At 40.8% G+C, this 12,512-nt stretch overlaps 1 protein-coding gene across 1 annotated transcript in view; it reads left to right on the forward strand.

The window, feature by feature from the left end:
- cntnap2a (contactin associated protein 2a) overlaps positions 1 to 9,533 on the forward strand; it is a 412,697-nt gene extending 403,164 nt beyond the window's left edge. The window contains exons 24-26 of the mRNA XM_037694005.1: positions 5,955 to 6,239; positions 6,327 to 6,398; positions 9,075 to 9,533. Coding sequence (XP_037549933.1) covers positions 5,955 to 6,239; positions 6,327 to 6,398; positions 9,075 to 9,274 — 557 coding nt within the window. The 3' untranslated portion in view covers positions 9,275 to 9,533. The remainder of the gene's footprint in view (positions 1 to 5,954; positions 6,240 to 6,326; positions 6,399 to 9,074) is intronic.
- The last annotated feature ends 2,979 nt before the right edge of the window (positions 9,534 to 12,512 follow it).

Genomic DNA, 12,512 nt, shown 5'->3' on the forward strand with positions numbered 1-12,512 from the left:
GGAGAGTCCTGATCCGTGCCTTTTTGAGGGTTCAGGATCCAGGTTTTCTCCAGTCACTGTGCAGGAGGGGAGGGGGTACTGCACTGCAGAGAAAAAGGTGGTGGTGGGGGGGGGGGTGGCAGCACAAACACAGATAGGGAGACACACTGTCAGTGTGCTGCTGTGTCATAACATCCACATCTCAGAGAGGAAGAGCGTGGGACTGAAGAGGAGACGAAGGTTCGCCTCAGACTGACACGAGTGGGTAACTACAGTGGGGGGGGGGGGGGCACTGCAGCTGGTCAGTGTGGGTCGGTCAAACTGCTGATTATATTTACAGCTGGCATTTATTCCTTCATTTTTGTGTTTTATGTTGCATTTTTTGACACTTCTGTGTATTTTTCAACACAACTGGATGAATTACACCCTTGTGTGTGTGCGTGTGTGTGCGTGTGTGTGCATGTGTGTGTGCATGTGTGTGTGCGTGTGTGTGTGTGTGTGTGTGCGTGTGTGTGTGTGTGTGTGTGTGTGTGTGTGTGTGTGCATGTGTGTGTGCGTGTGTGTGTGTGAGGCAGAAATGAGCCACCACATATGCAGGAAGATATTTCTTACATTTGTTGCATGTCTTGGATTAATCACTGGTTGTCATGACAACGCGTGACTCGCTCCCTTTTTTCCATCTCTTCGCGTGTTTTCATCCACTTCCGTTCAGTTTCGTGACGTTTTCACGCAACAGTTTTTTTCCAGACGTGTGAGGGCCAGAACTCCCAGAACAGCCAGTGAAGAATCGACGCGTTTAATTTTGTGACTCTCGAGTTTAAAATTGCATGAAGCACATTCGAGTTGCAGCATAAAATAAAAATATAGAGCTCACTTTTGTTGCACTTTGTGCAGTTTCTTCTTTGTGTATTTGTGCGTGAGCGTCACAAAATATTGTTTCTGGTGCGAGGGGTGTGGTGGTCCATTGATATTCCTCCCATGTGTCTCTGGTGCATCGCACCGCCCAGCCACCTCCACCCTCTTTTCTCTCTCACCCTTCAATCAGCTCCCATTTGTTGCCATGGAAACTGGGTTTGAAACGCTCCTCCTGTCACCCACTCGCTCAGACGAACACTCTCTGTTTTTATTTCCCCCCATCACCTTTTTCACTCACTGTTCCTGGTCTACAGGGAGCCACACCCGCCCTCGGAGCTAACTCACCCCTTCTCTGCTGCCAGACTCATATTTTATCCCCTTCCAACCCCCCAGTAACGTCTTGAATTATTCATGGGGCGTCTGTGACGCACCGAGGGTGGATTCCTCTGATCTTGCACCTTCCTCTTCGTTTTGACGGTAGAGCGCTGTTGCCCAGGTGAAGTGATGTAAAGGATGGATAAGTCGTGCACGATGATGCGTTTGAGCGTCTGTCTTTAAATTGTGCTCGTTGTTCGGTGCGAGCTGCTCGTGTTTCTCTGAGCCGGCTGACAGAAAGACAGGAATAAAGAGCATTAGGTAAGGCTGGACTCATAAGTCTGGGTTGAGTGGATGTTTGTGCATTAATGGGCTGTTAGCGGATGAAAATTTACAAAATAGTTTTAAAATAATGACAATGATTTGGTCTTTCATGCCAGAGACTACGGTCGTCTCGTGTGCAGGAATGAGTTGGAGCCGTTTTGTCAAACGTTGAAGGTTTGGTGCAATCTCCATCCCTGGACGTATTTCCTATTACATAATATTTTACTAACAGACAGCAACGACTCATATCACGTGCAATCTGTTGGAGCTCAGAGTGTGTTTTGGGGATCAGTCTAAGCTACTACCACACCACGTTTTAGCTTTTAAACTGATTGAGTTGTAGCCATTTCTAGGCCCTTCATGATAACTAATTTTGCTGGGCGATTAATTGTCTGAGAAATTATTGCGATAAACGATAATATTGTTTGAAATTTGACAATAATTAGTCATTATTGTCAAATTTAAGAAGAAATGTTGGTTCATTTTTATGTGCAGTACCTTTTTTTGACCACTGGAAGGCAGTATAAGACTGTCTGAACCAAAGGATGGATAGTGAGGGAGCGAGCGTGTCTCTTTAAGAAAAACGGTAGGGAGGCCCCTTGACGTGCATAGCATTTTTCACACAAAGCTTTTAATAATTAAAAAAAATCAGTAAACAAGTTCTCAGCTTCTTTTTGCAGAGAAAAACAACTTTTTACACGAAGGCACGGGTTTCAACCGTGAATTTTTGGATCTTCGACAAGAAGGAGGTTTTTTCTCCTAGGTCGAACTGTTAGCTTAGCTCGTAGCTTAGCTGCTTTTAACAAAGCAAAAACACAATTTTGGGACAGTTAAAACATATTTTAAATAGAAAAGAGAAAGGGAGGGGTCAGTGAAAAGCACCGGAGTTGAGCTTTTTGTCATCGAGTGTCTTCAGTAGAAAGAGAGACACAAAGAAACAATAAAGCCTATAAATTAAAATGTTTTCATTTATCATGCAATTAATCGATTTATTGTTTATCGCGACAGGCCTAGCCATTTCTGTGTTTTTAAAGATCTGTTAGCTGTGGTAGCCATCTTAAATCTGATGCAAGTTTCATTCAAATCCATTCACTGGCTCATAACATATTTTGCTAACAGACAAATATACACAGACCTGTACCAAAGCATCATCTCCATCAGTGGAAGGTGATAAATAGCGTTTAGATTCTTATCATGTCAAGATTTTATAAAGACGAACTCCTGTGGTTTTCTGCTGTGATGCATTCAAGCGTCTTGGTTCTTCCAGGTCACGTCTACGTGCAGTCAGGGCCGTTCAAAGGGCCGTTGTTTGCAAAGCTAAATTATTGCCTGCGTCGTGTTGTTGTCTGTGCAGCCCAGTTGTGTCACGGCTCTTGTTTAGTTTTGTATTTAACGCAGCCTCTCATCAGTGACAGCTGTTAGCAGAAAGTGTGTTTTTTATGCGCTGCATGCTCGGTTAAATAAACTCACGCTGCTTTCTGTTTGCTTTTCGCATTAAACAAGGCGTTGTATGCAAAGCAGCCTGTTCTTCTCCCAGCAGAGAGCCTATTAGTATTCACAGGCAGAGATCAGCATATTCTGCCCTCGTAACTACTGAGATCAGTGATCTGCTCACACTGCAACCACCGTAACCTCCTTTGTCTATCCACTCTCGTTTGCACCGCCGTGCATCAGATTCCACAAGGATTAGACATGGACGCCATCTTTTTAAGGTGTAACGTGACAGGACATGTCTGTCTCTGTTGTTACAGAGGAGGTGAGTTAGTGTTATGTGCAAAACATTTCAATGTATACATACATATATATATATATATATATATATATATATATATATAAGCTGATTCCTGTCACAAAGCCTCACCAGTAATCCAGTCTTGGGACCAGCAGCAAAAGTAAACAGGAAGTGCTGTTCCACTGGTTGGTTTCTGCGTCACCTGAGATTTCTTACAATAAAAGAAAAGCTCAAAATAAATTACAGTAAACTGTCACAAAATCAAAGCTGCGTCATGTAAAATGAGTTACTGTAAATGCTAGAGAAGGTGCACCACCTAAAGTGTGGGAAAAGTTAATGGTTCCCAACCCTGGTCCTTGAGGAACGCCATCCTTCATGTTTTGGTTGTTTCCCTGCTCCAACACACCTGATTCAGTGATTTAATCACTTCCTCGTGTTCTGCAGAAGCCTGTTAATCACCCATTGATTAAAATCAGGTGTGTTGGAGCAGAGAAACAACTAAAACATGCAGGATGGTGTTCCTCAAGGACCAGGGTTAGGAACCCGTGGAAATCATGTGCATAACATTTTAATTTGCTTAAATTTACAAGCTAATCTGAGTCCAGATAAGACTTTTATTCAGGTCCAGATCTGAGAGCGATACGAGGTGAATGCCTGCAGGAGACCTGGTCACACCAAGAGTATAAAACAAACGCTCCCATTCTGGCAGCACCATCAATAGTCCAACACATGTCTCAGCAAAATGGAATAAGGATTAAGAATTAAATTATAAGTCTCATCCAGATACCCAGAATCCCCATCATCGAACGTAACTGGATTCATTAAATAAGAGCATGCACGCAGAAAAATTCACAGAGCCTTCTCTTTCCTCATCCCTCCATCGTATTTGTCTAAACGCTTCCCTCTGGGTGTGGAGCAGGTCCTGCAGCACGAGAACAGATGAGCCTGGGAAAAATAAAACACGTCTTTTTTTTATGTTGCATCTCTGTTTTCTTGGTTTGTGTCAGAACTGAAGGATTGTGTTGAGGTTTTAGAGGAATATCATTTTTTTAATTGGGGACTGCCGGCAGCCACCTATTATTATCCACCTGACAAAGGGTTTCTTAACTTTATATCTTATTCTTCCGTCAACTTTAATGCGGCCCGAACCACAACATGTACCCCCACAAATATATCAAAACAACCGGCTTGGCGCCGTGATTACTTTTATTGGCGTTTTGAGTTACCATGGCAACATAATTTGAAAACAAAGACGCCATTTTTATTTGTCATTTTTCATAGACTCTGGTTGCAAATCAAATGTCCAAGATGGCCGCATGAGCTGAAAAGGAAAAATACATTAAATAAGCCATTTTTAGAGATATTAAGCTGAATTTGGTGCGGTAGCTGCATGAGACCAATGCCCAATAAATAACGAATTTTTAAAAATCAAGATGGCCGCCAAGGCGCAACTTAAATGGCTTTAGTTCAGCTACTTTTACACATATAGAGCTGAAGTTTGGTGTGGTTATAGCTGAGAACATTCCCCACTAAATCCAAATCAAAAATCCAAGATGGCCACCATAGCTTAAAATAAAAAAATGGCTTTAACTCATTGATATTTTGCCATTTTAAGCTGAAATTTGGTGCGGTGGTAGCTGAGAATGGCCGACACGTGGCAGTCCCTGTCAAAGTTTCTCCAGGAACTTTCTAGTTCATGCCTGTAATTTTTCATCTTTATGTTTTAAACATTTTGTGTATCTTTATACGTGGAAGAGTTTGAGTTATTTCTGTTGTAAGAGGTAAAAACAATAATCCAGTCAACTTTGTTCTCAGGTCGTAAAGCAGGAAGTTTGTGCTCCTGCTGTAAAGATTTCTATTAAAGACTCGAGGGGCGTGGGGGTGTTTTGTCTCCTTCATGTACTGTACAAAGTTTTATACTCGTTTCTTGTTTCTGTGACATTTAAAAGAATAAACATGGCACCAGTTACTTTCATGGACAACCAAGTCTGGCTGAAGCAAAATGTTATATTTGGAATCTGCATTTTACAGTTTGTGCCCGGTAGATTATAATTTAAAGCGACTGTTGATTTAATCTAAAAAATAATCTTGAACGTACCCAGTAAAGCCAAAAGGAGTTACTTATGCTCGCCTTCATGAAAGGTGGTCAGTCCTGTCTGTGCATGTGTTTGTCTGTTAGCAAAATACCTCCTGGATTTTAAAGAAATGCTCAGATCTTTCATGTGCATCTACAACAGATTAGCCCTTGGAGTCAGCCCCGGTGAAGATGGCCGCCACAGCTAATTAAACTTTGCAAAATTGGCTGTAATTAAATTAGTTTTACGGAAATGAAGTTAATATTTGGTGGGAGTTGTCCCCAGCATGTACTCTGAGCATTAACGGATATCACAAGGTCTTTGTTTAAAGCTTTGGGTGACAAGCATTTCCTCCATTAAAGCTTTTGAAAAACATTAAAAAGCAGAAAGTTGTTATTTGTGTATAATTATATTCCCGAGTCTCTTAAATTTGCTCAGATTTGCCTGTTTGTGTCTGTGTAGCAATAAAAGGCGAACCTTTGTGCTTTCCCAGCTTGTTCGTTTGTTTTCTCTGTAAATAAGGGTGTTTCACTTTACTTCCTTTTCTAAATATGATTACATTATTGGGCGGTGTTCTGTGTGTGCCAACATCGTCAGCGGTTTTACCCTCGCGTGTGCAAGTCGAGTACATATAAACAGTTTAAGGAGCTCGTCTCCATTCTGTCTCTGCACAGAAACCGGACACGTGGACCCGCTGCTCATTGACCAGTACAACACGCCGGGCTTCATCGGGTGTCTGTCGCGGGTGCAGTTCAACGGAGTCGCGCCCCTCAAGTCTGCGCTGAGGAAAGCAGCGCAAGCGTCGTCCACGTCCACAGGCGGCCAGGAAGGCACGCAGCCTTTAGCGGCCTCGCCCGTGTCTTACCGCGGCAAACTGGTGGAGTCCAACTGTGGGGCGTCGCCTCTCACCATCCCACCCATGTCTGCTGCAACAGATCCCGGGCATCTGGACAACACAGGTGGCTACTTGTCATCAGCGTAAAAACTGTTGGTTTTATTCGACGTTTTAAGTCTGTTTGTTTGTTTCTTACTCTGCGTGCTGTCAGATGCAAAGATCCCCTTCAACGAGGAGAGAGTCATTCCTGATGGAGTCAACAGAGACTCGGCCATCATCGGAGGTACAACAGAACATTCAAGTGTTGTGTTTATGACCGGAAAATATACGGTCACGATGCTGCATTACATTTACGTCAGAAGTCAGTACTCTGATCCAGAAGAACATCTAGTACCACGTTCACTAATACAAGACTCCAGTCCGTGTTGTGTATTGAGACGTGCCGAGGGTAACGTATATCGCAGATGTTGAAGCCAAAGTGGGTACAGCATCCCCACAGGACGGCCCTACTGCAAGCTTTAAGCTCCGTCTCCTCCATGTAAACTAATGGGATACTGGGGAATTAAGTTAATCAATTAATTAATTAACCTTTAAGGAGTTGACTCGTTGATTTCTGCTGTATGTTCAAATATTCATTTTTCTAACACATTTAGCTGTAATTAGCTATTTCATGAAAGCTCATGCGACACCATGGTCGTTTGTGGGGAAGTGGGCGGGGCCTAAAGCTCCACGTAGCTAGTGCACAGGCTCTGGTTCCAAAAATACAAACTGGCATCTGAAATATAAACTGCTTTCTGCTGGCTTCAAGTGCCAATAAAAAAAGAAGACAGGAACACTTGGGCTAGTAGTAGAGAGACATCGATGGTATGTATCTAGTACCGTATTGTCCACTGTCCACGTTGCACCGCCCTATAAGTTGCATCAGTACAAATATGTCTAATAAAGTGGACAAATCCATAAATATGTCGCTTCGCCGTATACGTCACATCTATTATGCATCACCGATGACAACCTGGAAATGCGTGCCGGTGTTGTGCCAAAAATCGACTGGCTGCCAAATGGTGGCCGCGGGAGCGTGCACGGAAGGATTTTTTTTTAATTATTATTAATTTTATTTCATTCAGTTACAGTTTAAAATAAATATGTCACCTGTTGACATAAAACAAAAGTTCTGAATGAAAAGGAATAATTTGAAGAAAAAAATCTTCTATAGTCTACTTTTGCCAAAAGTTAATCTACTAGATCTAGATCCTCTCAAATTATAAATGCCGTCTCTTTTAATAAATCTTTTTTGCAAATGCATTGGTAACATACTGCTATGTATTTTAATCGTAACTTGCAGAATATAATAGTCCACCAAGTCGTGAAATTTCATTTATTTTACGTTACAGAACAATGGATTTGTTGGTTCTCTGTAGCGTTTTCCACTTATAATTCTAACAGCTGTTTTTTGCAGAATAAAAATATAATTTGTTTACGATTTACAGGCATTCCCCCAAACTTCTACACAATAGGTCAAACAGGGAACGATGAGTGAATTATACAATATCAACATTTTATCATTTAATGGGTCTTCTACTTTATATAATAATGCAATTATCCTTGATATTTTCATCTTTAAATTATTGATATGTGGTTTCCAGTTTAGATTTTCATCATGAGTAACAGGAATTTGACCTCTGCCACACGTTTAATCACAACCCCATCAACATCAATCAACACATCTGTAGGAATCTCTCTATTGCTAAATATCATGCTGTTGGTTTTTTCAACATTTTAACAAGAATTTAACAAGATTAACATTTAAAAACAATTATGTGTTTGCTCAGATTTATAGCAAAGGTGTCTCAGTTTAACTTTTCCTTAATAAATGCACTTTAACGGTCAAATCACCTGCATTTTCAAAAGCCGATACGCAGAAACAGGAACGCGCAGAGAGGCACTCGCTGTGCATTTCTTAGAAATTTAACAAGATAAGCACCTAAAACAATTATTTGTTTGCTCTACATTATAGTAAAAGTGTGTCTCAGTTGAACTTTTACTTAATAAATGCACTTCAGTTGTCAAATTAGCTGCATTTCACCGGCGCGGCGCAGCGAGATGAAGCTGATTTGACGGTTGTTCCAGGCGAGCTAGACGACGATGGCAGGTTATGGCAAGCCGATTGTGGCATTGATAGCCACTATTTTTCTATTACATGACACAATGGCATGCCATACTACTCGAGTGCCATCTAGCGGCTGAAAATGGTAGTGTTCAATATTTTCATGTCAAAAATTCATAAATATGTCGCTTCGGTGCATAAGTAGCAGGGCAAAAAAAACGCGACTTATAGGCCGAAATATTTGGTACTCACAGAGACCAAGATGTAGTATAAAGTAACTTGTTGCTTGTATTTACTAGGTATGCACCTGCCTTACTCAATAAGTAGCAGGTATGCTGCTGAATGTATGAAAAAATACAAAGTGCACATCCTGCAAGTACACGGTAACAAGTCGCATCGTTACTTAGTCCAGTCCCTGTAGGTACCAGGCACGTACTCTGTAAGTATCAAGTATATACTGGGCTGTATTATGTATTACTACTATAAAATGCTGAGCAATAAGTACCAAATATAACCTTTAAGTCACATCATTTTAATGCCTGATCCCCATACCAGGTATGTACAGTACCAGGTACAACATGGTATAAAAATAAGACAATTGTAAAATAAAAGTAAAGTTTGTTTTGGTATGTTTTAGAGATTTTGTTTTGTACTATAAACCTACAAAAAAAATGCTTGCATAATAATTTTCTGGGAATTTCAATAAACATTTTAGTGTTTTTTTTAAATATATGTTTTACGTCATTAGAGCAGTTAAGTTAGATTTTAAAATATATTGCTTATACAAATTAGTGAATAATTTAGGCCTGAGGAAACGGCAGGGGTTGAAAACATTTTCATCCATTTGTCGTGCAGGTGTTATTGCCGTGGTGATCTTCACCATCCTCTGCACGCTGGTGTTCCTGATCCGCTACATGTTCCGCCACAAAGGCACCTACCACACCAACGAGGCCAAGGGCAGCGGCGAGTCCGCCACGGAGTCCGCAGACACGGCCATCATCGGCACCGACAACCCGGAGACCATCGACGAATCAAAGAAGGAGTGGTTCATCTAGCGGCCGGTGACGGGACTCTGAGAGACAGGAAGCACTTCGTGAGACCGTCACTTGTCCCAGATGGAGGGAGTTTAATCAAACAACCGATCGCTGGAGAGTCCGAGGATCGCCTATTCGGTAGGACGACAAACTCCCGGAAAAGGTGGGACGTGAGGAACGTTCTTTTGTTTTTGTTTTAATATCCAGAGTATTGAAGGGGAAAGGGGAAAGAGACGCTTATCCAGTGGAGCACATCTGTAAAGAACCTTTCGTGTACATACTAACCAGCTTATCCTTCTTTGTATCGTGCTCTGGAGTTTCCAGGAGTCCTTTGAATACTGTGTATGACAAATAATTACACTTACTGAATGGTGTGATAGCAAAGAGTTATTCCTTGTTTGTTTCTTGATTTTATATTTAACTGCTCTTCTATGAGAAATGATCAACATCAATATGCCAAACCCTTTGATTTTGTTTTGATTAGATTATTTTGGAGCCGTCTGTCAACACTCGTGTCCGTCAAATGATGCACATCTTATATCGTGGTAACATAGAATTAAATACGAATGCCAAAAGTCTTTTTGTAAATACAATATTTTGTGTTAATTGCTTTTATTTCTCCTCAAAATGTTTATTTAGAGTTCAAACACAATGAGAAATGTCGTATTTATAATAGAGTAATGATATATATGTGTGAGATGCAGAGTTTTATGTTTAGATCTCATGACGCTTGATTGTATGAGATGTTTTTTTTATCTGTTTCAGTGGAAGAAGAGTTTTTCAGAGCAGGATCAGGTTGAAGTTTTTGGCACGGCAGCTTTTTGTTTAATTCAGAATGAGCGAAAACAGGCGCTTTTGCTCATGCACGTGGTCAGTTTGATTTATTTTTTTTTGCCAAACGCCTGAGTCTTACGTCCAATTTTCACTCCTAATGTTTGACTTTTTGCTTTTAATCGTTTGCATTCGACATCTTTGATGGACTGCATGTGTGAGTGCGTGTGCGCTGGATAAAACAAGTGCCAGAAGAGGCAGCTTCGACAGGAAGGATATCGAACAACAACGTCTTGAGTTTTATTCGTGCGTTAGAGCATCTGAAGCAGCAAAACACAAGAAAAACATCATCAGTTCTCAGAGCAACACTTGGGCTGAGGTTGGGATAATTGGCTTGAGTCCACTGTGCCTTCGAGGCGTTCAGCCACATCGCCTTTCCCAACTCCTAACTAAAAAACTTCCAACAAAAGCTTGATGGCTGCTGCATGAAATCCCTGCAAGTTTCATTGTTCTTTAATGGTGCTCTTTAGTTTCTCATAAATCCCAGTTTTTAATGATTTTTTATTTTTTTTTAAACGTCCACCGTTCCTTCAAAACGTCAACCACTTCGGCTAATTTTGGTGCAGCTTTGCAGGCGTTTTGTGGCTGCCTGCAACAAACAAGTTCACATTTACTCCCTGTTGCAAAAAAAAAGATGCATTTTTGATAAAGCCTGAGCTTCGTAATGTTTGTTGCGTTATTAAAAAAAGGCATTTTTTTAAACGAGGAAGCACAAAGATGATCTTCGTCTTCATTCACATGTTCTGTTTAATCATGTTTTCCCTCTCAGTTATGTTTACTTGTGTTGCTCTTTAAACCAGCTGCCAACTGTGTGTGTTAATTTGCTGTTTTTGTGTGTCCGGTTGGTGAAAGGTCTCCCACTCACTTAAATATTTATGCATCATCGCCTCGTTGTGGATCACTTTATCGGAGACGTGAGGGCAGCTGCTGCTCAGCCTGCTGAGGCCTCAGAGCAAACTGTTTTCACACCACATAACTTCTCACACAGACGCCGTGCAAACATGCACACACCCTTAAAATGTGAGCCGGACATCGATGGGAGTGGATTATCAGTGCTGACAGACTAAAACCATGATGCATATGTTTTACTTTGGTTTTATTCAGTTGAATAAAGAGTGTTTGATCAATAAACTCACTTTGTCTTTGTGTATTTAAAGTCTGGAACAGCATTAATGATGCACTATAAATTACAGGCCATTTAATGAAATCACTGACTAATCACTGTCTGTGTTTTAAAACTTTAACCCATATTTAAAAAACATAATTAAAGATCTCTACAGAAATCTAATTTCTTACAAAATGCAGTGAGAATGCTGAGTGCTGGATGACTTTGCTGAAATTTGTTAAAGCTAAAAGATGCAGAGCTAAAAGCTAAAAAAAAACAGATGGACCGAAAAACAAGCTGCAGAACACAGGCTAAAACTTAAAGCAGAAAAACATTAGCTAGATGCCGAAATTAATCAGATGCTAAAGCTAAAATGAGCTAAATGTGCATAAAATGAGCGATACAGATGCTTATATTAGCAGAAATAAGGCTAAAATAAGTAAAACAGAAGTTAAAGCTAAAATTAGTCAAACAGAAGAAAGCAGAGTGGGTGCTAAAAGTAGTAAAAGTGGCTAATAGCTAAAAGGAGCAGAGCTAAAGGTTAAAAGATAAACCAAAACAAGCTGCAGAACACAGGCTAATAGCAGCAAAACGGTAGCTAGATGCCAAATGTAATCAAATGAAAAGCTAAAATGAGCTAAATGTGCATAAAATGAGCAATACAGGTGCTTATATTAGCAGAAGTAAGGCTAAAAATATTAAAACAGAAGCTAAAGCTAAAATTAGCCAAACTAGCTAAAACTTTAAAATACAGAACAGTAGCTAAAAGCTAAAATTAGCGAATGAAGACAAATATAAAGCAAGTATCCTGAAGCAGATTTGAAGAGAACGACGTTTTTGCAGACAATGAAGCGATCTCTGTGTATTTCGATGGTGAATTTTATTTTAATTTATTTTTTTCCTTTCGGCTGCTCCCTCCTTCAGAGGTCACCACAGCGAGATAACTTGCACGAAGACTTGGCAATTGTTTTTACACCGGATTGTCTTCCTGGCGCAACCACCGAGCTACCACAGCCCCCTGCGTGGAGCAGAGAGCTGCCATGTAGAGCGTCAAGGGGAGCAGGTGGTGGGGGTTAAGGGCCTTGCTCAAGGGCCCAGAGTGGGGCAAATGAGGGTGGAGGCAGGTGTGGGTGCTTCTTCAAGAAGCCCAGAACAACTCCTGACACACCGAGTGGGTGACGGAAAAAATGATGGACGATCAAACCACTTGTTAATTATACACTGATTCTTATAATAATTATAAAACATCATTTAGTGCCATCGCTTGCTCCTTGTTACCCTCTGTAATTCTTGTTTATATGTCTGGTTTCATTTCCTCCTGTT

The sequence above is a fragment of the Nematolebias whitei genome, chromosome 20 (assembly GCF_014905685.2).
Source record: "Nematolebias whitei isolate Nwh7 chromosome 20, NemWhi1, whole genome shotgun sequence".
Taxonomy (NCBI): Eukaryota; Metazoa; Chordata; class Actinopteri; order Cyprinodontiformes; family Rivulidae; genus Nematolebias; species Nematolebias whitei.